Source organism: Mus musculus, chromosome 2, assembly GCF_000001635.26.
Source record: "Mus musculus strain C57BL/6J chromosome 2, GRCm38.p6 C57BL/6J".
Classification (NCBI taxonomy): Eukaryota; Metazoa; Chordata; class Mammalia; order Rodentia; family Muridae; genus Mus; species Mus musculus.
In genome coordinates this window covers 146367533-146393710 of record NC_000068.7, presented here as the reverse complement: position 1 = coordinate 146393710, position 26178 = coordinate 146367533, and the positions used below count along the sequence as shown (strand labels likewise).

Below are 26178 nucleotides of genomic sequence, written 5' to 3'. Positions count from 1 at the left end.
CACATACATGATATATGTACATACATACAGCAAAACATAAGGTGAGTAAATCTTCAAACATTGTAAAAGAAGAAAATGAAATGAGTAGCTTTTACAAATCAGGTAAAGCTGGGTGTTGTGGCACAGGCCTTCAATCCCAGCACTCAGGAGACCAGGGCAGATGGAGCTGTGTGCATTGAGGACAGCTTGCTTTACATAGTGAGCTCCAGGACAGCAAACACTGCACAGTGAGACCCTTAAAACAGAAGACAAGTAAAGAAATGAATGAAAAGGGTGTTTATTCCCGCCCCCCTTTCTTTTACCCAATTGCAACTGTAATGGCAAATAGGAACAATACTTGTCATCTCTGTACCCTTCACCTAGACTGCAGTCGATTCTTAGGATTCTGTGTTTCTGACAGCCTTCAGACTTTCAAGGACTGCTAGTTGTGCCTATCTAGTTAACAAATATAGATAGCCCCACTTGTTCCCTCAAGTCCTTAAGACAGATCTAAAGAGCTGTTAAGTAATTCCACAGGGCACAGGTGGCAAGGGAAAGTTAGTAACAACCAATTTTTAGAGATGGCAAAGAAGATGGGACATTCTAGATAGAATAGCATTGACTCTTGTCAGCATCCCTGACAGTTTGACTGAAATCATTGTAATTGGAGGGATAGCCATGTTAGGCCTACATAAATAGGAGGCAGTGATGGACTGAACACAGGAAGCCAGTGCATTGATTTGGGAATTAGTAGTTGAGCACAGTAGCTCTACTTCCTATAATCCTAACATTTGGGAGGCCGAGGCAAGAGGAGTGCTGGTAGGGTGCTTTCTTCTACAAACTAACTTCATTGTTTGGAATTAAAGGCTACCCTAGGCTAGCCTTGATTTCAAGGGGAGTTCTAGGCCAGTCTAGGGTAAAGAGTGAGTTAGAGTCAAAAAAAAAAAAAAAAACAAAACAAACAAAAAAAAACACCAAAACAAGCAAGCAAAATCCCCCAAAATACGAAACAAACAACAACAAAAACAGGAGAAAAAGAATTCTCACTGCCCACAAGTTGCTGACTTTATTGTAGAAGATAAAGTAAGTAGATGGCAGCGTTTCCCATCAGTGATCCCCACTGTACTAAGTACTGAAGCTAAGTAATGCTGTCTTTGAAACAAAGGGATTAAAGAGGTTAGAGCTCAGCAAGAGAGAGCTTTTTAGGAAAAGCGTTTCTTGGAGTTTGCGTTCCAGGAATAAGAAAAAAGCATAAGCTAGGTGTTATAAAAGTAACTTTTACTCTCCTGAAGCAGTTGTGGTCTTGAAGGCTTACTGCACCATTCTACTAACCTCGGGCTAGTCCTGGAAGCTGCTAGCATCTTATCTAGGCCTCTGAGATTTACTGCTGAATAAGCTCACCCTTTCTAGTTCATTCTGAATTTTGGCTCGCCAGTTCAACTCAGCTGTTCTGGCTCAAACTCCTCTTCAAGCTGACTGATTCAATCTAGCTTCTCCCAGTTTCTGACTGCTAACTTTAGCAATTTGTTCTAATCTTCTGACTCCTTTTTCTCTTTCTCTAACCTGTCTCTGTACAACTGTCCCAGTAAAACTTTGCCTTCTCTCTCTACACTGTTCCCTTAAGTACCTTCCCTTTCCTCTTTCTTTTCATGAGAGTTGGGCATATCTATTCTGTCAAATCTTTCTCTGATTCATCACTTTGTCTGCCACTCAATTAGACATCACTTTCAAACAAGGGTGCTTTCTTCTACAAACTAACTTCATTGTTTGGAATTAAAGGTGTGTACTAAGGGCCTGTCTGTATTCCAGCCAAAGGGATTAAAGGTTTGTGCTAAGGGCTGAGCCACACCACAACTAGGAACAGATTTTTTTTTTTCAGTAAAATAACACAATCTTGGAGTTCATAGTGTGATCAAATATCCTGCAACAAGGTATGGAAACATGTCTCTATAATCCACGACTCAGAAGACTGAAGAGGCTAGATTCAGGCCAACATGAGGTACAAAGCAAATTGGGGGTCAATCTGGGCTGTATAGTAAGATGCTGTATCAACAACAATAACAACAACAACAACTATATACATACGGCTTTTGGTTGGCTTAGTAAGTAGAACTTCATTCCTGACTCATATTGTAGGAGAGAACTGAGTCCTGCAAACTGTTCTCTGACATCCACATGTCTAACAGGGCTTCTGCATATCCACACACATACACAAATACTCACATGCAAAATAAGTAATTTTTAAGCCTTAGCCTACATTACAAAATGCCAGCGTTCAGAGCATGATGAACCTCAGCAGGCATCATGCCTACATGGACCAAGCTTCCACTGAGCCCTGAGCATGTGGAGCTGTCAGGAAGGCTCACTCAGTGGTAGCATGCTGGTCTAGTATTTGTGAGGTCAAAGGTTGGATCCTGTGTGAGCAGATTGTATTAAAAATGAGTGTAGAATTGATTGAAGAAATGGAAACAAACAAAAAAATAGGTATTTAAAGATGTGACTATGTGAATGACATCTGAATCTGTGGCATTATTCTGTATGAGACTGAGTAAAGGATGATGGGAGAGAGGAGAGAGGTGTCTTGAGGGTCATGGAGTATTTGAAGGCCCAGGAGATGGAGAATTGGTAAACGAGGGAAGCCAGGATATGTCATCCCTGGGGGTCAGAAAATGAAGCATTTCAGAAAGCAGGTCTAATTGCCTAAATCAAATGCTGTTGGGAACTGAAAATTAAATGCTGTAGCTGGTCCACTCAAGAAAAGGGCGGTGGGCTGGAGGCTCAGCACAGTGGGGGCTGAGCTTTTGTACACAGAGCCAGATTTGGGCAGTTTCTGAAGTAGGAGTTTGGGAACTAGAATGAAAAGTCTGGGCTGCTGAAGGATTGGAGAATACACCTCTCTGTGGGTATGTGAAGGGTATGTGGGCAGTGAGGAGGGAGAGCTGTAAGGGAAGGGTATGTGGAAGAAGTGTTCACTGCCCAAAGAAATTCAGAAGCTTAAGAAGTAAGAAAATATCATGTAATGTTTTTGCTGCTAGCTACTGATTATTCTATAGAGTGTAGGAGAAATACACTTGCTATGATGTAAGCACGCAGGTGCCTTAAATGCATTTCTGACACTCAAGAAAAACTACTTTTCTTTTTTCAAAAAAAAAAAAAAAGAGAGAGAGAAAGAAAGAAAAAGGAAGGAAGGAAGGAAAGAAGGAAGGAAGGAAGGAAGGAAGGAAGGAAGGAAGGAAGATAGATGGATGGATAGATGGATACCATGGCCTGGCAAGATTGCTCAGTGGGTTACGACACTACCTGCCAAGTCTAATGATATGTGTTTGATCACCAGGACCTATGTATATAAGAGGAGGAAACTGATTTCCAAATGTTATTCTCTGACATCTTCACTTCATGGCATGTCATATGCACACACACCAATACAGACATCAATAAAAGCCATCAAACAATTTAAGGGGCCAGCAAGGAAAGGCACGTAACAGGAAAAGGCTCTTGCTACCAAGCCTGAAGATCTGAGTTAGATTCCTAAGATCCACGTGGTAGAAGGAGAGGACTGACTGCTGCAAATTGATCATCATGAGAGTTTCCTGGTTGCCTGTTATGGTGCATGTACCCACATCCCACCTGCTTCCTTCACACACACATATTCCAAAAGTAACAACGACAAATAAGATAAAGTGAAATCCAGAGGCTCATGGTTTTAGGAAGTTTGCGAGTTGATCAGTTTGATCTTCTCCGGCCTTTAGCCACCCCAAAGCAGCAGCCATCTTCAGTGATGCCTGTGCATCACTGAATTCACAAGACGTTTGTTTCAGAGTATGAGACATTTCACTTCAGCATTGCCTGTGTGTTGGAGGATATGCTTGGGCTTTGGACTGCTAACACAGTCCCTCTGTCCTATGGCCTTTGCCCACACAGGTTTTGATAAGCTACCCACACTGCAACAGAATCTACCTGCTCACTCTGTCCAGGCATGAACCACATGCCAGTGCATGCTTAATATATTTAACTCACTAGAGAAATGCAAATGAAAATATCACATTATACCACCCTTTACTGAGGGGAACAAGTGGCACTTTTGTACTCCACTCAGGGTGATGCTGCCTATGCTGGTTCATGGAAATGCCACTTCAGAAAATGGACTCGGTCTCTTTTCTTCACTCGAATATGTACTGAGCATGCACTTAGGATACACAGGATCTCACTCCAGTTATTTACCAAAGAGAAATGTCAGTATATGTTCACACAAATACATGCATGTGAATGGTCCTGGCAGTTTTATTCCTAGTTACTCAAAATAGGAACTAATTTAACTAATCTTCATCAGAAGAAAAGATGAACTTTGATATATCTCAAAATGGAATGTTAATCGGCAATCAGAGGAACAGACTCCTAATGTACACAATCTTATGGAAGAATCTCAAGTGTGTTCCTCGAAGTAAAAGAAACTGGGGAGAAAGGCTGATTACTAGAATTCCATTTAAATGAGATACTAGAAGAGGCAGACCTGAAAGAGAACACAAAGCAGTGCATATAAAATGCTTAGGATGAGGGATGGGGCTAACTGAAAGGGGTGTTCCTCAGACAGATGGAAGTGAATGCTGTTGTGGTTATTGGGGATAAATGGTGACTATTACATGGCTGCATGTATTCCTTAGACCTAAAGGGGGTGAAACTTCTTAGTATGCGAATTCTATGCTCAGTAAACCACCCAACCAACACAGATGTTTCTGTACCCTAAGACTCTGGGTCGCCTGCTATCATGGTACTCATCGTATTCAAAATCTCCCTCATCTTGCCTGCTTCATAAAATCTTCACATGATCACCCCATTGTACATTATTTCTTGTTGGGCATTCAATTTGAAAGAATCAAGTGTTTGACCTTAACAGATTATCTTTTCCTGTTCCATCAAATTCTAAACAATTTTTTAATCTTAATTTCTTTACCAAGAATTCATAAAATTTAAGCACAGGTAATTTGCAATAATGCTTTAAAAATACTATGATGATTAAGTCAAGATCATGTTGACACTTTCTCCACAGACAGCAGAGAATGCCTTGCAGACGACTGTAGCATTATTGCTGGAGGAAACCTCACTGGTTGGCACCCAGACTCCGCTGCTGTGTTATGGCGAAGAGTCTTGGGAATCCTTGGAGATGTGAATAACATCCAGTCGCCGAAGATCCATGCCAAAGTTTTTGGCTATCTCTATGAACTGTGGTATAAACTGGCCAAGGTGTGTTCTGATGTTACCTTTTATACTAATCCAGAAAAGTTAGCTTGAATCATTTAATATACAAACTATTGACCATTTCTGAAATGCAAATTAGACGTTTAGAAGTATATTTGATTGCTCAAGAATAAATCATAGTATCTGTAGTTTTAATGCTTTACTAAATGCCTGAGAGTTATTTCATTTAGTCCAAATGTATGTTAGTAGAAGATATTAAAATAGGATACTATGTGGTCTCATTATTCATTTTAGTAAAGTGATATTATTTTGATTGTATAAAGTTGGGAAATAGAAAAGCAAGAAGATACTTATAGATCCATTTTATAGGATAACCAGTATTGATATGAAAATATATTTATTTCCATGGATAAAAACATTTTACAAAACTAAGAGTTTACTCTTAGAACAGATACAGATTTCATCCCGACTTTTATTTTTATACTAAATATATTTTCCATTATTAAATATTTTTTCAAAACATGACCTATATTCATATAGCATAATTTATGAAATCATTTCTTACCACCCCGGGGTTCAGAATCTCTCTAGGTGTTCACACATTAGAATAACAATTCCATTCTTTTGTGTTTAGAGTTTCAACTACATGTAGTAAGCAAAACACAACTTAAAAGGACAAGAATTCTCATAATAAAAGAAAAATCTGTAAATACTACACATTTCTTATTCCTTGTATAAAAAATGGGAGTAGTTTCTTAGCTGTACAAGACAATACTGCTATATTGTTGTAACAGTAGAATGTTACCTTGCCTAATTCTCTTTTGAATTAGATACGAGATAATTTAGCAATAAGCCTGGATAACCAGTCGTCTCCATCTCCTCCTCTCTTGATCCCACCACTCAGAATGTTTGCATCATGGCTATTTAAGGCAAGTGTTTATTCTTTATTGCAATTTCCTCTTCCCTTCTGAAATTGAGTTTAAAAACTCTAATTGCCCAAGACTGCATGTTTTGAAGACAGGCTGGGTCTTACTACAGCCAGCTCATCCCACATCTCTAAACAACTCTTCAGGAAAACTGAGAAGTAAATGAAATGTTGAAATGCTCTGCATCTGGACTTGATTTAATCTGGAAACATCATCTCCTTGGCAGGCTACAACTCTGCCAAATGAATATAAAGAAGGCAAACTGCAAGCCTACAAACTGATCTGTGCCATGATGACCAGACGCCAGGATGTTCTGCCAAACTCTGACTTCCTGGTGCATTTTTACCTTGTGATGCACCTGGGACTAACCAGCGAGGACCAGGTATCCTGTGATTCCTTTATCATGGTGTGCCATAATGGGAAACTGCTTGTCACGCTTTATATGTACCAAGGCTTCTGAAAATATACCAGAAATGCTTAGATCCTCAGTAGTTTCCACTTTTCACACATAGGTCTTCAAAAGTCTGACCAGGGCGTCTCCCATTCCTGCTTCTTCCCCTCACCATCTCTGCATGGACCTAACTAAATCTGAACTTTATTTTACAACCCATATGATCCAGTCTCTGCCTCTATTGTCAACTTGAAAATACCATCTCAGCTACTTTTTCTCTGTGGTTCTGGTCAATTTAAAAATATTTGGAGATTCATGTTTTAGTAATTGAATTCTTTTTATGAGGTACAGTTTTCCTATGAACTAAGGGTTTTGGCAGTTCTTGATGTGGAGTTACTTATATTTCTTCCAAAGAAATAGACATTTGGTTAAGTAGGAACAAAAAGGTTCAAGGCCTTCACAAAGCTACAGTCCCCTTTGTAGATCCTGGATTTAGGATTACAGGATGTGGCCAATATTTGTCCTGCCTCCCTTGGGAAGTCCCCTAGCACTTGTGAGGACAGGAAGAGTGATCCAGATAGGCATATATATGGACTTTTGAAAAGTGCTATTATTATCTTCTCCCTCCCTCTATCCCTCCTTCCTTCCCTCCCTCCCTCCCTTCCTTCCTTTCATATGTGGGGCTGTGGGCATTGTGTGTGTTCAAGTATGGAGGTCAGATGGCACCTTGCAGCAGTCACATGAGTCCTGGGGATTAAATGTAGGTCACAGATTTAGGAGCAAGCTTGGCATTTGTTTTTCTTTAAAATGTACTTCCATTTTTCCCGTGCTGGAGAAGTGGTCACCATATTCTGTGGTTCCCAAGTACAAGCTTTGAGCTGTAATCATTGAGCTTTGTTTTAGCCATGACCATACTGTCCCAGTGAGTTGTTCTTGTCATGTTTGCTCTAAGCAGCATCGGAAGACAGTGATAACAGCAGCTGGGATTGGACCCACAGATTCATTCACTTATTTCAGTAGATGTCTAAGTAGGGATATTGTGTGCAGTCCCCTGTATTCTCTGCTTAACTATTCCCAGCTGACCCTGCAGGTAGAAGCACCTCCTACAGAATGATGCCATACAGGACACCTAAGAAGATTAATGGGTAGAAACAGGAAAGAGAATCAACTCCAAAGATAGTAATGAGCTCCCGCAGTGTAGGCACCACAGTAGGAAGGTTGACTTAACTGCGCTCTATGTTAAAATAGTATTTTGATAAAGATTCTTCATGGAAAATATATGATTTGGGAATAATGGTCAACTGTAGAATTTTCTGATATAACAGCAACAACAATAACAACAACAACAGAACTGAAATCAGCACAAAGTAGTAGTACTAGAATGGTTTTTTTTTAGGAAGTTGCGTAAGAGCTGTGAGTTTGAAATCATGCTCTGTGTGAAGTGTTGGTGTGAAGTGAAGGAGTGAAGCAGGAAGTACGAACTCAAAGTAGCATGAGTATGTCTTTATGAATTGTTTGAAAACATTTTATTCAGGAAAGGTGTTGAGATTATATACTTAAAATTGTCTTCACATTTCAATGTACATCATGTTTTCAGTTAAAGGAAGACAGTTGTCTTGTAGACAGCACAATGGCAGCAGCAGTCCCATCAGTGCAGACATTAGGGCAGAATGGGGATATCATACATCTCTAGTCTATAATCACCCTATTGTGTGCACCACTAGGAGTCTGGATTTTTATGTGGCTTTAATAGAATTAACTATTTTACTTTAACCTTACAATTATTACTATATATTTTAGAAGCCCCAACTGTCTGCCAAACAGAATTACCCTAAAGTGAACTTTATTTCTTTGCCAGAAGAAATTTACCCAGAGTCCTTCTAATGAAAGAAACCTTTCTTATTTAAGTAAAAAATGTCTCTGGTTAATTAGTTTAACTTTTGGCCCACATGTTTAAGTAGATCATGGTGGTTGTTTTAGAAGTTATATGTACTTCTGGAAACACACGCTATATTCATTATAAAAAGAAAAGAAAACATTTGCTACAGAGAATACAGTTAAATTCAATTTTGTAATTGGTAAGCCGTGCACCTGTGGCTGGTACCATGTCAAGGCTTGTTTCCATGCTGTGAGAGTTGCAAAGAACCACACTTCCATCTATTGTGGCATGAAAAGGATTTGTTTATGCAAAGGGAGAAGTCTAGAGACTATCCTTGGCTTTAACAATAAATAATAGCAAATACTAAGTTTGCTATTTAAATTAAATACATAATCTATAAATAATGTGTTACATGAATAATTAAATGCAACAGTTAGGTTAAAATATTAGTATTTTAATTTAACCTCTACTAGTTTTATTTTACAGAGAAAACACAAGATGTGTTTTCTCCTTTGCCCTCTGGATGGCACACTTGTCTGCTCAACTCAGTTAAATAGTTCAAACTGGCCAGAAGAGCCAGAACCCTGTGACAGTGTGTGTGCAGCATGGTGGTTTACCAAACGCTTCTCCTGAATCTGATAGAATTGGGGTTGTAGCCACAGTGCTCAGTGAGATGCTGAGATGCAAACAAGTGCTCAGACATTAGATAGCTTTTCAAATATTGCTGAGACTCAAATGCAAAAACTATCCCCTCTCTCTCTCTCTCTCTCTCACTCTCTCTCTCTCTCTCTCTCTCTCTCTCTCTCTCTCTCTCCATATATGTATGTATGTGTGTGTATATATATATATATATATACATACACACACACACACACACACACACATATATATATATGGTCTTGTGTACAATCATGTAAAAAGCATGACTGCATCTAATATTATACCAAATTTGTTATGTAAGCCAAACAGCCAGAATGCCAAATGTAGTACTTCTAAAACAACATTTGTAATAGTATTAGTTACATCACTAACTTATTTAATAGACAGCATAATGGCCTTATCAGATGGCCTTTTCTCTCTCGCTGTGATGTAGTGTGGGTTTGTAATGTGCATGATTGTTAAAAGAAAGAAAGAAAGAAAGAAAGAAAGAAAGAAAGAAAGAAAGAAAGAAAGAAAGAAAGAAAGAAAGAAAGAAAGAAAGAAAGAAAGAAGGAAAAAAATCCATAAAATGGAGGGGTTTTCCGTGATAAAGATTCCCCACCTACACCCTAGTTTTTTTAAGACAAGCTCTCAATGTAGCCTTGACTCACTATATAGATTATGCTGGCCTCAAATTCATTGAGAACTGCTTGCCTCCCAAATGATGGGATTAAAGACCTGCACCACCATGCCTGGTCCTGGATTTTTTTCAGTGCTAGTAATGTTGTCACTGGTTCAAAGCCATGAAGGATCTTCCTGTTGCCTCTCCAGCCCAGCTGCACTGTGCCTGGAATATTGGGTGGAGGTGAGGGATGTTCCTGTCTCCTAGTGCCAGACCCTGTACCAGGAACAGTGTGGTGTCCCACTCATTCTTCTCCACACATAATATCTGCCCTATTTTATGAATAATGAAAGCACAAAACATCTTGAGAATTTTTGCCAAATGCCATGTATTCAAAAGGATGTTAGAATTCACAGAAAAGCTTTCTGGACCCATTGGGCTTGTCTTTTCCATTGACTGACAGCTAACTTGTTAGTCAAACACTCCTTGATCTCATTCCTCCCTTGTTTGGTTTTGCTGGGCCATATTCCTTCCCCTTCATACTCCTCTCAGAGTCCCCTCTGACCTTCAGATACCTTCCCAGTTGCTGTCATTTTTCCACTTCTCTTCTAAAGCTGTTCTTGGTTGCTCTCAGTTTGTCCTAATGTTTAAGCAGCTTTTTCACCTTAGTCTTCCCCAAAATATTTTGACATGAAAGGAACTATGATTTGGATTTATTAAAAACATTTCCTATTAATTTCATGATTATTTAAAACATATGGAAAGATCAATACGTGTGAAATGGAAAAGGACAGTTGAGGAAAGGAATTTTATTTTCATGTTTGTAAGAACATATATCAAAGACTGGAAAGTTTTCTTTTCTTAAAATAAGTAAACTATTTTTTAACAATGACTTACAGATTTACCGTCTTAATATAATTTAATTTGTCTGTTATACATCAAAGTTAAGTTCTCTTTTAAATGCAAAACTTACAGTAAAACAAAGTTATTGTTACAAATTTGCATATAGAAATTTCGGGAAATGTGGATCTTTGTCATTGTAGTCTATAATGCTATATTATCATATTTTCTAAGGCAGAAAAAAGAAAACCAGCATGAAACTTTCCTCAGGTGAAGAATGTATATAGTTCTGCTCTACAATAATCATTGACATACAAATTTGAATAATATCAGCATAATTTTTGATATGGTAGAATATGATATGATAAAGTATAACTGTAAAGAGCCTTCAGGAGGGCTGAGTTTTCGTCTTGGCCTTCATGTCTTAGCCAAGTCATTTGGCCTCACCAGGCCCTGGTTCCATAGTGTAAGAGGAGCATAATCATAGAGTTTTACTTCCTTTAGTAACTGTGAGTCCTTATGTGAAGATTGAGGGCAATTAGTGCAGTAGTTCCAAGAACCTCATGTATTTCATTTTTCCAATAATTGAGTACTGTGTTTGTTTCATTACCCATCTGCCATCTTACATTTTAATATAATGATCTGACTGAAAAACATACATTACAAGTGGAGAAATGTCTACTCCCTGTGTTGTGGGTCAGACATAAGTAGTGATTTGCTCTTTATACCCATGATCCAGGAATGTCTTGTGGTCCTATGGTCCTACTTGCTTTTCACCTAACTCAATGATAGATGCTGGAAGGCTGAACTCTGAATGAGCCAGACTCCTTGCAACTAGTTTGGCATAGTATTTGAAAGACATGGGGAGTAGTGGGACAGCATCTTGAAGGAGCTGGGCCCTCTAATCTTTGGAAGTTCTGCCCAGACACTAGCATCACTGCAAACAGCAGGATCTCTGCTAGTGCCAGCCTTCTCAGCTTAGAGTGTAGCTGGGTGTGTCTGCTGTCTTTTCCTTCACTGCTGAGACTCATGGTTGGTTCTTTGACACTTCTGGAAATTCTGTAAGCCAGCTGACACTGCTGTCAATTGTCCTCAAACGCTCTGCAAAACAGATTGTGTTGTCTACATGTAAGATTCTGGCATAATCTACAACTCTGCTCCATAGTGCTGCTGAGTCCTGGAAATGCAGGATAACAACAGTTCAGTTCATCTCCTACATAAACCTGCCGCATTAAACTTACCCAACTGGGGTTTTTCTCTTTTAACTTTAGTCACTTATTTTGTAGCCAATAATATGTCACTTGTTTTAAGAATATTTTAACTTGCTCTTTGAGTGTACTTTTTAACTATACCAATATTAAAAATATATATAATTTTAGGTACTATATATATAGGATTATTCTATCTTAGAAATCAAAATAAGTTTATGCTTTTTCTTAACGGATGTTACAGCCTCCTCTCAAGAGGTATATGATGGAATAATATAATAATAAACAGTCGGTTGTAAAGAGATCCCCAGGGTCTCCTCAGTGAGTGTAGGACTCACGGGTGAGCTATGAAAGCAAGGTGCAGGGGTGATCCTTGTAAATTGGCCATACCTGGCTCTTCTAATAACCTCAGACAGCCTGCATCATGCAGTGATATGTAATCATTGCATCACCTTTTCTCAAACAAAGAACTGCTCTTTGCTAGAAATTTACCCTTATAACTAGAACTTTGTGTGCTAGATATGTATAAGTTCTTCAGCATAGTTAAAGCTAAACTGATATGAGTATTCACTTATGGAAAAAGAATTATCATAGCAAACCCAGTGGAAGGCAGAGACTTATTTTTACTTGTCTTGTTTGTCTCATATCAAAGGGAATAATTTTGTTACTTCTCTGCCATGCTGATTTTGTATGGTAAGCTATTTTTACAGAAATCTTGACTCAGAATTTTAATTCAGTGCTGTCACAGTAGAGTACACACTTTCGCATTTAGACATTTATATGACACCTAGTGTATAATCTTGATTTTCTCAGTATAAGAGCTCACGCTATAGAAGTTTCATTTTAAAAGAATTTTTTTAGAAAGTAGTGATTTTTATTTTGACCTTTTTTTTTTCTTTCTTTTTTTTTTTTTTTGGTCATTACAATCCCAACTCAAAATTGTGTCCTATTTTTTTCCACACAGTACCACTGGCTCATGACACAGGGACATTACTGCTTTACAGAGAATATCCACTTTTTCTTTTATAGCTTTTCCATGAATGAGAGATTAAACAATTTTCCAGATTTCTAATCTCTCAGGGAAAAAAAAAAAAAACAGGACAGATCATAGTTCCACCATGGTTTCTACCAGAGAACCTGGGGATTCTGAATGGTGTACAAGAATTAGACTTCAGGGCTGAAGTAATAAAACCCGTAAAACTATTCACAACGTAGTAATTTCAAAACAGCTGGATAGAAAATATTTATCATGTTCTAAATTTCTCACATTTTATAATTATATATTTTATATAATTTGAACATGCTATCTATGTGGACTAAGAAAATACAATTATAAATTTTACCCTAAATTTGTTAATACTAATCAGATGTGTGATTCTTCCATTTTAAAAAGAATTTTTAAAGCCATAGTTTTGTACTATGAGGGGAAAAGGACTAATCTGAATCTATTCCTGTTGTAACAATGGGTCTTGTATCTCCATGCTTCAGGATATGACTTCAAAATGGCTTTACTATGCAGCCTTTATAGATGACAAGCCTCAAGTTGACACCTATGAGACCTGAGAACAACACTCAGTTTTGCTTCTCACTAGCCGTAGGGTACCACCTAACTGAGAGTGCTCATGGATGAGGTAAACTAGAAGACTCTAAGGTCCTTGAGCATTCTTGTATTTTCTAGTTACTTTTAAACATTTTTTAATTAGAATCATACCATCCTTTCTTTTTTTGTTGTTGTTTTTTATTCAAGAACTGTTTTACATTGGATATTTTTTCTCACTATTGGTAAGTATTGAGTTTTGAAGGTATGAAATGCATAAATATCTGTAATATCCATTAATTTGAACAAAGAACCAAATAACTGGTATTTGGGTGTCATATGTCCTTGTAGCTAAATTGGTTGGCAAATGAAGAGATTGGACTTGGCAGGACTTGGGAGGGTTTAAAGAGTGGCAGGATTTACAAGACAAGATGCAGGATGGGGGTTTGCATGTCACAGGACTCAGGAAATGCCCAAGGACCAGAGAGCAACTTTGACTTAGTGCCAGATAATTATGGATAAAATAACACGTGAACATGAGTAAGCAGGGTAGCACTGTAAAGAGCCTCCGACTGTCTGGATCGTCAGAAGGGCCAAGTATAGACCATGCAGGCATGACCCTTGAACCTTGCTTACATAGCTCACTGCTCAATCTTCCAGTCACTGAGTAGTTTTCATCCCACAGATAATGGTTTTGAAGCAAGATGTTCAACATGAGTTGAGAGAGAGAGAGAGAGAACACGAACCGTTGAAGGACCTTACACCACAGCGGTTATTTGGGATAAATTATAACCATGAGAGAATGATGATAGCAAGAACAAAAAGGGAATTATAATAGCACAGGAACAAGTTAACAAGGGTTAGTGATGACTGAGACATAGATTGTGTGTATGTGTGTGTGTGTCTGTGTGTGTATACATATATATGTTTTGTTTATATGAAATATTGGAGAACAGGTAAGGTACTGTATTGGACAGAAAGTATTCTGACAAAGGTAGAAGAACACACAGACAGTGTTCCCATTGCTTCTCAAAGTCAAGTGCAGTTCTGAAGGGTGCTATGAATTGAGGAAAAGAGGGAAGGCTGATGCTTAATCATACATATGGTTCAGTGTTAAGCATTTAGACAATTCATGCCTCTACCTTCCTTTACCTCAGATGCCATAGCAGGAGGCACATGTGTGTTCCCAAAGAATTCTTTCCTACTAGAAATTAGAGATTTATGGAAAATATTTCCAGGGACGTTTTCTATACCTAAAATACACATTTTTTAACCCTGTTGGACTTAAACAATTGGTATGTAATTATAAATTTACTTTGTTATCACAATAGAATATCTAAAGGTTTTTTATTTTTTCTTAGTTTTGTTACTATGTATTTTTAAAAATAATCTGACACTCAAAACATTTAATCTCTTTAAAAATATAATTGCATTCATTTAAATTCACTTGATTCAGATTAATTTACCCAACACAAGGGTTTACTTCAGGAATATGCAAAACTTTTATGTTTTAGCAAGGATTGATGAAAAACTAATAGTTATAAAGATAGATGGTGCGTGTTCTTCTCACTGTATATATGTACCAAAGTCAGAATGGTAAACGAACACCGCCTTGTAGTGTCTAGGGCTTTCCGAGTATCTCTCAAGTTTCATGAAAAAGTACCAGCTATAGAGCTGTTAAACTTTTTCAAGAAAAATAAATTTCATTAGACTTCACTCAACTATCCAGTCATAGAGACTTCGGGTGGGTGACTCCTGGAAACAATTGGATAGAAGGGTTTTTCTTTTATTTTATAGCTATATAACCAATAATAATTTTTGTTAATCTGCCAAGCCCACTTATACCTCAATAAGGAGAGTGGAAATACGTTAACAGTGACAGGCAGCAGAGGTTTCAGTTATGAGGTTTCCCATGTGGGCAGAGAACTTGTTTCATGGCTTTAAAATGTGTAAGATGATAGATCGCACAGGAGGCTGTTCTGGAGAGCAACAAACGTACCTGAGAGCCCAGAAACTAACAAAACATTTGATTTACCTCATTGGATTTCGGGTATAAAACTTCTCTTTTAAGTAAATGCAATCAATGAAGAATAGAAAACATGCATATTCCATCATAAATCTTTTATGTATTCAACAGGACATAGTAGGTGATGTGTTTTTCTTCTCCAAAGTCTGTTTTTAGAAGTGTATTTTATTTACTATAGCCTTTCCCAAGGCTCAAGCCACCCGAACCTTCCGTAATGGAGTCTTTAGAGTGTTTCTTGTCTTTTCCCAGACAGAATAAATGTAAATGTGATAGATGGTAGAAAGGGAAAACTGGAAACTTTTCTTTGTCCCAACCCATTCCACAGTCACTGTGAGGGCGGAGTGGGTAACCAAAGCAACCTCACCTCACCACCTGAGAAGCTGGCTTCTTCCACTTCCAGACTTAGATTAGGCTTTAACTGTGCTTTGTGATGGGCTAGTCAGCTTTTCACCCTATAACTGACTCTGGGCATGGGGCTTGGGCACAGGCTGCTCCCCAGGAGATCTTTGGTAATATCTAAAGGCATTTTTGGTTGTTACAGCTGGGACAGAGGTCCATTGGCATCTAAAATGTAGAAGAATCTGTGATGCAGAAATTCAAAAGTGCTGAAGCTGGCACTGAGCTGGGAGAAGAGCTAGGCAGCACAGTAACAAAGCTTAGCAGTCCCGAAGAGTGCATCAGACCAGCCTCCTCCACTTAACCAGGAGATTAAAGCACAGAAACATTTGCCAAAGACGTAGAGGCAAATGTTTAACGCTGATTATAAGAAAGTTGCCAGTGTCTGTTTTGTTTTATTTGTTTTGATTTTCAAGAATTTTCATAGTGCAACTTAACTAGATGAACTGATTTCTTTTTAAAGTCAATTTAAGAAGTGAAAATTAATTAATTTTCTGATTAATTCATGTGAACATGCAAATTACTTGAGGTAGATTTTGCCTAGAAGCACAGTTTGTGACCTGAAGCTGGAAAGTTCAAGGTCCTAGGGGCCTAGTCCAGAACTTGAAGCCACTTCCTTCCCTACCCACGGCCTTGCCGCACTCCTGAGAGGAAGCATGGCTAAGAGGATGGCTTGCTTGGAGGAGTGTTGTCATGGATATATAGATAGTGCTTCCTTAAAAAGCCAAGGTAGTGCTGTATTGAAGAGTAAGTAATCTTTGTAAGCTGAGATTTGTAGGGAAATTCTGACTTACCTGGGTCTGTGTTTATGCGTGTGTGTGTGTGTGTGTGTGTGTGTGTGTGTGTGTGTGTGTGTGTGCATACGCACAAGGAATATCCCACTCTGCCCATCTATACTTTATTCCCTTTAGACAGAGCCTTTCACTGAACCTAGAGCTTGCCACCTCTGCTGGCTCATGAGCAAACCCCAGTGAACCAATGCTGGGATTACAGGTTTGTGTGGCCAGCTTTTACAAGGGTTATGGGGAGCTGAACTCACATCCTCATGATTGCAGGAAGCACTCTTCCCTACTGAGTTACCTTCCTAACCACTGAAGCGATTTTCTATTCACATATGACAAGTGAGTGATCCTGAGATCTCTAGCTCCATGGGGATGTCAGGCACCTTCTTGTGCTGCTGTGAGGAAAGGGAATATTCAGCCATGGCTTGTGCTCTGGCCTCATCCATAAGTGACTGTATCATTGAGTCAGCAGCTCTGTGGCTCTTTTTCCACAGTGAAATGGGTTCCCAGTGGCTCTCTGTGACTCTGTCATCAAAGGACATGTTGTCCTGCGTTGTCACGAGTGCTGTTACTGCAGCCTATTCTCCTGAGGCTTGGGGTGTAGTTCATCTACCTACAAGACTGTCTTTCTCATCTAGAACTCTGGAGATTTTTAGGAGAATTCATGTTTTTTCTCTGGGCAGAGGCATGCCAAAAGGATGGCTTCTAGAAGTATTACAGTATGCTAAAGTTCTATTGGCGAAGAGAGGATGCCTAAGCTCCCGTCTGCAGGGCAAAGGTTGTTTGCTTTAAACACGACTGAGCTTTAGAGTCCACGAGGATATGTTTGGATACACGCAAGCATGTTAAGTGGCAGGCTTGCTTTCTGTGAGAATGTGCTTGTGCTCTCCTTGTGTGGAACAACAACTTTTTATTTCCCCTAATTTCTTTTTACTGTCTAGCAGTAAGTGGTGGTGTGGTAATTACAGATTGTTCAGCTATAAATGCTACTTACTGGAACACATCTTAGAGAGAACATTGTTTTCTAAAGAAACAATAAACAACAGTTTTCCTTTTGTTCTCTTGTGGAAAAATATTCTCTGGTAGGTATTTGTGGGTAGAAAAATTTGAGCAAAAGAGACCCTTCCAGTAAGGAGACATAGCAGTAAAGTACCTGCCACTGTTGACTCATGCTGGAATGTTCTTGGGCACGTACGGCGTGGTCATTTTGTCATGACCTAGTGCCATATGTCATCTAGTTGGTCCATCCTTGGTCCCCGTGGCACGTTTGTTCCCATGCAGGAGCTTTGCGCTCTGGCCTGCTGTCACCCAGCCACATGTAGCAATCTCCTTGTCTCGAGAAGTCCTTGCTGAAAGCAGGGAGGAAGTGAGTGACTTATTAAATGTCTATGCAGGATGTCTTCAGGTAGTTTGACTTTCATTTTAGGGTTTATTCATTTTATTTTATTAATTTATTTAAGTATGAGTAGGATTTTTTCTTTTATTGAAAATAGCTCTTTTTCCCCCACATAACAGATCCTGATGATGGCTTCCCCTCCCTTCACTCCTCCCAGTTTCTCCCACCTCCTCTCCCATCCTGATCCCCCCTTTCAGTTATTAGAAAACAGACATACTTGCAAGGGATAATTATAAAATATGATACAATAAAAATAAACCAAAACCTAACACATTGGGGTGGGACAAAACAGACAAAAGGAAAAAAGCCAAGAAAAGGCACAAGAAACAGACAGAGAAGTAGAGACCCACTCATTCTCACCTTCAGGAATCCCATAAAAACATCAACTAGAAACTATAATATATACACAAGGGCCTATAGAGTAAAAAGAAAGTTATGTATGTATGTATGTATGTATGTATGCACACATATGTATTAAAAATAAGATAACAATAATAAACAAAGAAAAGCCCTGAGATAATATGAGAAGATGAACATCCTGTGATGCCATTGAGTTCTTTTTCTCTTGGCCACCTAATGCTAGGTGTGCAACCTATCCTTAAGAGCAATTTGTTTCCTCTGTGAATCTCCATTGGAGAAAACTGAGTTTTACACTCTTTCTGCTTTCTCTTCAGCAGCATTCCCTGAGCCCTGAGAGGAGGCATTTGATGGAGACATACTATTTAGGGCTGAGTGTTCCAAGGTCTCTCATATGCTGCATGTCTGGCTGTGGGTCTCTGGATTTGTTGTTTTGTTTCTCCTTTGGTAGCCTGCAGAGTACCTTCCTCTGCCATAGAGCTAGAGGTAAAAGCTCTATGTAGATAGCTACCTGCTCTACTTCTACATGTTCAATGAGTTATGTATGTTTTATCTTCAACAATGGGGCCTTGTCATCAGTTTGTGAAGAGCAACCCCGTGGGATCTCTTAGGCCAACAGCTCAATTAAATGTAACTCAATTCCAGTACTAGAAGTTTCAGTTTGTGACAAGAGAGAGCTCACTGGGGCTATGTCTCCTGCATTATTTGGCAATTTTGTTTAGATCATCTCATATATGTATATATTTTAAGAAACTCCTACTGATTTAGGTTTCCATACCACTCCTCAAATGATCTTTGAATTTAGCTATCTTTCCCTGTATTCCCTTCCTCACCCCCCTCTCCCCTCCTTTCCCCAGTTGATCCTTCCATTCCAGGTTCCCCCCTCCCCTATCTATCCATAACTACCTATTCTATTTCCCTTTCCTAGATCGATTGTTTTGTCTCTCATAATTGCTTACTTTATTTCTAACCTCTGTGGTTCTATGTTTGTAGTTTAGTTATCATTGACATAACATATATCATTGAGTTAACAATATCCACATAAAATCAAATGTATATTGTGTTTGTCTTTCTGGGTCTGGGTTAGCTCACTCAGGTAAATGGTTGCCAGTTGCAACCATTTATCTTCAAATGTCACATTTTTAACATCTTAGTAATGTTCCATTGTGTAAATGCACCACATTTTCTTTATTCATTTATCTGTTAAGGGACATCTAGGTTGTTTTTAGTTTCTGGCTACTATAAATAGAGCAGTAATTAACATGATTGAGCAAATGTCTCTATGATAAGATGAAGCATCCTTCAGGTGTATGTTATATACCCGAGTGGTATAGCTAGCTAGATCTTGAGTAGATTGATTTCCATCTTCCTATGGAATGCTACACTGGCTTCCATAATGGCTGTACAAATTTGCACTCCCATTGACAGTGCATGAGAGTTCCCCTGATTCTACATCCTTGCCAGCATGAGTTGTCACTTGTGTTATTGATTTTAGTCATTCTGACACGTGCAAGATAGAATCACAAAGTAGTTTTGATTTGCATTTCCCTTGTAGCTAAGGAAGCTGAACAGTTCTTTATGTGTTTCCCAGGCATTCGAGTTCCCACCCACTCTGTTACATATGGACCCCCCAGTTTAAATTGGATTGTTTTCTTGATAACTAATTTTTGAGATATATATTGGATATTATATATATGATATTAGCCCTCTGTTGAATGTATAGTTGGCAAAAAAAATCTTTTCCCATCCTATAGGCTGCCACTTTGTTCAAATGATGGTATCCTTTGCTACACAAAAGCTTCTAAGTGTCATGAGGTACCATTTATTAATTGTTGGTCTTAGTGCCTGTGCTAACAGTGTTCTGCTCAGGAAGTTTTTGTACCAATGAGCTCAAGACTATTCCTCCCTTTCTCTTCTATCAGTTTCAGTGTATCTGGTTTTATGTTGAGGTCTTTGATGCATCTGGACTTGGGTTTTGTGCAAGGTGATACGTTTGAATCTAAGATGCTGGTTTTGTCCAGTGTGTACTTTTTGCTTCTTTGTCACAAATCAGGTATTCATGTGTCTGTGGGTTTATGTCTGCATCTTTAGTTCAATTCTGTTCATCAACATGTCTCGTTTTGTGCCGGTACCATGTTGTTTTTATGGCTACCGCTCTGTAGTACAATTTGAGCTCAGGAATAGTGATTCCTCTAGTAGGTTTCTTTCTTTCTTTTTATTTTTTTATTAGTCAAGATTGTTTTAGCTATCCTGCGTTTTTGTTTTTTCCATATGAAGCTGAAGATTATCTTTTCAAACATCTTTGAAGAATTGTGTCAGAGTTTTCTTGGGATTGTATTGAATCTTTAGATTGTTTTTTGGTAGTATGGCCATTTTTACTATATTATTCTACTGATTCATAAACATGGGAGATCTTTTCATATTCTAATATCTTCTTCAGTTACTTTCTTCACTGTTGCAAAGTTTTTATCATACAAATCTTTTACTTGCTTGGTTAGTTACTCCAAGATATTTTATATTATTTGAGATGCTTGTGAAAAGTGTTTTCCCAGTTGCTTTCCCATTTTATTTGTCCTATGTATATAGGAAAGCTACTGATGTTTACAAATTAATTTTTATTTCAGCTACTTTGCTAGAAATGTTTATCAGCTGTAGGACTTCCCCAGTGAAATTTTTATGGTCACATATATACCATCATGCAAATAAAGATACTTTGACTTTTTCCTTTCCAATTTGTATCCCTTTGATTTCCTTCAGTGGTTTCATTGCTCTAGCTAAGACTTCAGGTACTGTAGTGAGTAGGTTTGGAGAGAATAGACACCTTGTATTGTTCATGATTTTAGTGGAATTGCTTTGAGTGTTTCTCAATTTAAGTTCATATTGCCATGGGCTTTCTGTAAACTGCATTTATTATGTTGAGGTATGTCCTGTGTATCTTTGATCTCTCTAGGACTTTTGACAAAGGCCACTTCTGCTTCTGATGATCATATGGTTGTTGCTGTTGTTGGTTTGTCTTTCAGTTGGTTTGTATGGTGAATTACATTTATCTACTTACATATCTATTGAACCATCCCTGCATTTCTGGGATGAAACTCATTGATGGGTGGATAATCTTTTTGATGTGTTGTTAGATTCTGTTTGCAAATATTTTATTGAGAACTTTTGCATCTGTATTTATAAGGAAAGTTGGCTTACAATTTTCTTTGTTAGGTAATTTTTTTAGATAGGTAGTTTGAGTATCAGAATAACAGTGGCCTCAAAACAAATTGGGCATTGTTCCTTCTCATTCTCTTTTGTGGAATAATTTGGGAATATTAGGCATTGACTTTTACTTGCAAGTCTGGTAGAATTGTGAGCTAAAACCATTTGACCCTGGGCTCTTTTTCAATTGGTAGACTTTCCATTACTATGTCACTGCGGGTTATAGTTCTGTCTAAATTGTTTATGTGATATTGATATAACTTTGGTATTTGGTATGCATCCAGAAATTATCCATTTTTTAGATATTCAAATTTGGTGGAGTATGGGTTTTTAAAGTATATTTTTATGGTTTTCTGGATTTCTTCAGTTTCTGTTATGTTACCCATTTCATCTCTAATTTTGTTAATTTGGATCATCTCTCTCCATCTCTTAGTTAATTTGGATAAGAGTTTGTCTATATTATCCACTTTCTTAAAGAAACAATCCTTTGTTTCATTTTTTGTATAGTTTTGTTGCTATTCCTATTTCATTGATTTCAGCCCTGAGTTGTTTATTTCTTGCTATCTATTCCTTGTGGGTGTGGTTTATTATTTTTGTTCTAGAGCATTTGAGTGTGTTCTTAAGTTACTAGTGTGAGATCTCTCCAGTTTTTTGTTTTGTTTTGTTTTTTATATTGTCACTCACTGCTATGAACTTGCCTCTTCAAACCACTGTCTTTGTGTCTCATAGTTTGGCTATGTTGTGTATGTAGTACATGTATTTTCATTAAGTTCTAGAAAGTCATTGATTTCTTCTTGACCCATTCTTCATCCAATAGTGAGTTGTTTAGTTTCCATGAGTTTGCAGCTTTTCTGTTATTTCTGTTCTTGTTGATATTCAGCTTTAATTTGTGGTAGTCAGGTAGGATGCACAGTGTTATTTCAAATTTTCTTTTACCTGCTGAGACTTGCTTTTTGTTCAAGTATGTGGTCAATTTTGGAGAAAGTTCTATGAGGTACAGAGAAGAAGGGGTATTTTTTGTGTGCTTGGGTGAAATGTTCTGTGTCTATTAGGTATATTTGGCTTGTAATATAAGTCAGTTTCAGCATTTTCTTGTTTAGGTTTTGTGTCAGTGACCTATCTGTTGTTGAGAGTGAGGTATTGCAGTTTCTCCCAGTCAGTGTTTGAGGGTCAATATATGATTTGAGCTACAGTAATGTTTGTTTTATTTATTTATTTATTTATTTATTTATTTATTTATTTATTTATTTACTTTGGTCTTTGTTTGTTTGTTTGCTTGCTTCTTTTCGAGACAGGGTTTCTCTATATAGCCCTGGCTGTCCTGGAAGTAATGTTTCTTTTATGAATTTGAGTGACCTTGTGTTGGGTGCATAGATGTTAAGAATTGCAAAGTCTTCTTGGTAGATCTTTTTTTGATGAGTGTGTAATGTCCTACCCTAACTCTTTTGATTAGTATTGCTTTGAAGTTATTTTGTCAAATATTAGAAATTATACCCACTTGCTTCCATTTGCTTGAAATATCCTTTACCACTAGTTTATCCAGAAGTGATGTCTATACTGATGTTAAGGCATGTGTCTTGGATTTCCAGAAGGACAGCATTATCCTCACGATTCATGAGCAGTAGCATGGAGTTGCATCAGTCAGGATTAAGGAGTCTTATGTTTGGTTCATGTGACTGAGAACTAGGGCTAAGGAAATTAATTGGGTCAAGTGGTAGAAAGTAAACTCTTTCTCAGTGGTACTGATATCACAGTACTGTATATATTCTTGTGAAAAGCACTAATTTGTCACTCTTCAAGACTATTTTGAATACAAGTTTGTCTGGGTTTAGATGCCACATCAGAGTCTCTGACTGTCTTCCCTCCAAAGAAATAACATTACCATTTTAAACTACTATATGCCCCTAATGATAAAGAACAAATCAAGGATGTTGGTTTTCCCCACCTCTGTTCCCAAGTGTCCTATTAGTTACTTTTCTCATCATTGAGAACAAATATGTAAAAGAGGAAGAATTTATTTTGGCTCATAGTTCAGAGAAATATAGTCCCTGGTGATTAGGGAGGCATGGTGAAAGGAACAGCATGGTGGTCTGTGGTGTAATGGGAAACAGGAAAACATACTGTCTCTCGGCTCACTTTATCTTTCCCAGCCTTCAGTTGTAGAAACAAGCTTCTCTCCCTGGAAATGCCTCTCTCACAGGCCTGAAGGTGTGCTTGGTTAAAGGTCTGTTGCCTCTTAATCTAATCAAGGTTTTAACCAAAATTAACTGCCCCCCCCCACGTCCCCAGAGTCTTATAATTGTTTAGGATAGATAAATAGGAAAATAAAATAAAAAACTATGGTCTGTAAAAAAAGAACAACTTTGTATTTATGTCTGTACTTAGAAAACTCCAATATATATATTATATGTGTGTGTGTATATATATATGTATATATATATACATACACACACACACATATATATACACACACACATATAATATACATACATACACACACTGGAATATATACAAGTTATTAGAGCTAATAAGTTAATTTTGTAAGTTTATACAATACAAGGTTAATATATAAAAACATACCATATTGTATTTCTAAATATCAGCAATGGAAAATTTAAATGACAATTCCTTTTATAGTAGTTCAGACTTTGAAAATTCATGGAGATAATCTTATCCAAGCAAGTATAATATATGAACATCACAAAATACGCATGTTACTATTGAATACTAAAACCCATATAAACAAATGGAAAATATCTCATATTCTTAGCTCTGAAGACAGTACTCTCAAAGCTGATCTACAGATTATACAAACCTTATTATCTCAGTGATTGCTTTTACAGAAGTATAAAAGCTGATCCTAAAATTCATATGGAATTATAGAGAGTTCTGAATAGGCAAAATAATATTTTAAGAACAATATGAAATCTTAGTTTCTGGTTTTACAACTTACTAAAATAGTATAGTATTATTAAGTAGTTAATATAGAGCAATAAAATAGAATTGAGAATATGGAAGGAAACGTATCAATGAGTGACTAATTTTTGGTGTAGGTACAAAAATAACCCAGTGGGCAAGATATAATTTTTCTTACAGTGCTGAGACAACTGGACATCTTAGAAAACAATAAAAGCAGGTATTGAGTAAAAGGTTGGTTCATTGGGTAAGAGTACTTGCTGTGCAAACTTGAGGACCTGAGTTCAGATTCCAGCACCCTTGTAAACATCTGGGCAGTGGAGAACCATTGGGGCTTGCTTGTGGCCAGTGTGACAGACCCTGTCTCTAGGCAGTAAGACAGAGTAGTAGAGCAGGCCACCTAATGTCTCCTCTAGTCTCTATGAATGTACATAGATACACATACCCATGTACACATATTTGATATACTGCACATACAAGTACAGACACACACATACACACACGCACACACAATGAAATTAGCCTCCATCTCAACCTCATACTATATGCAAAATTTGACTCACAATGAATCAGTGGTCTAAATGATATGTCAGAGCTAAAGCTGTAATATTTTTAGAGGAAAGTAAAGCTGGAAATGTGACTATCTTGGAATTAATGTTAAAGCCTTGGGAATGACAAGGGTCAAAAGAAAAGGGGAGAATAGAAGTCATGCTTTCCCAGAGTTAAAATCTACCACACACCAAAGACATTCAAGCAAGTGAAAAGATGACTCACAAAATGTTAGAAAATATTTCCAAATCACATGCCCAATCAAGGTCTTCTGGCCAGAATATTGGAAAAAGCTTCACAGCTCAATAGCCAACAGCAAACCCATGGTCCAAATATAAAAGGATGAAAAGCTTAATAGACTAAAATATCTCCAAAGACATCAAAATGGCTCACAAGCACAGGAAATGATGTTGAACATAATCAGTCACGGAGAAATGCAAATCAAAACCACAAGGTACCTCTTCACACTCACTAAGGTGGCTGTTAAGGTAATTTTGTTAAAAGGGAAAATAATTATGACCAGATTTGGAGAAATTGGAATCCTTGAACTTTCCTGGTGAGAATAATAAAGTGGAGAAACTGCTGGTGGGAAGCAGTCCCTCAAAATGTAAACGCAGTTCTCAGAAGCGGCAGTTCCACTGTGAAGGAACGGGCTACAGAGATTCACACATCTGTAGAGTGCCACTGTTGCACCAAGGTAGAAATAGCACACATGCCCAACCAGCTAGTACAGTTAAAAACACAGCAGGTGTGGGGCTCACACTTGACAGCCTAGCCCTCAAAAGGCTGAGGCAGGAGGATTACTGGACCTTTGGCTACATGAAACCTGTCTCAAAAGATAAAAGGAAGACTATCAACACAATAGAATATTATTTTTAAAAATAGTTAAATGCCAGACATGTTAAATCATGCTGGCCAGCCTCAACTACATACAACCTGGAGGACTACATGAACATTATCTCAAACAAAAACAAAATTGAAAACAGGATAAACCTTGAAAACATGTTAAGTGACAGAAGCCAGATATAAATGTCACACACTATAATATTCCATATTCTGAAATGTTCAGAGCTAGCAAATCCAGAGACAGACGGCAGATTAGTGGTTGCCAGGTAAATGGATAGACGGAAAGCAGGGAGTGGCTGCTAATGGACATTGAGTTTCATTTGGGAGTGATGAAAATGTTCTCAAGTTAGATAGTGGTGATGTTTGCTTAATTCTGGGACTACACTAAAAGCTATTTTGTACACATTATTTTATTACATATGAAACCTTTAATAAAGTTGTTACACATAGCAAAAATAAGATGCAGTTGGACAGGGCTGCTGACTTTCCTAC

At 37.8% G+C, this 26178-nt stretch overlaps 1 protein-coding gene across 11 annotated transcripts in view; it reads left to right on the top strand.

Annotated features, from left to right (window-relative positions):
- The window catches only part of Ralgapa2 (Ral GTPase activating protein, alpha subunit 2 (catalytic)), a 272379-nt gene that overhangs the window by 118544 nt on the left and 127657 nt on the right, over window positions 1-26178 (top strand). For all 11 annotated transcript variants that reach the window (XR_374469.4, XR_374468.4, XR_866275.3 and 8 more), the window contains 3 exons: window positions 5027-5220; window positions 6006-6104; window positions 6328-6483. Coding sequence is in view for 3 of the 11 variants with exons in the window: in XM_006499519.4 (XP_006499582.1) it covers window positions 5027-5220; window positions 6006-6104; window positions 6328-6483 (449 nt within the window). In the remaining 8 variants the exon portion in view is untranslated. The remainder of the gene's footprint in view (window positions 1-5026; window positions 5221-6005; window positions 6105-6327; window positions 6484-26178) is intronic.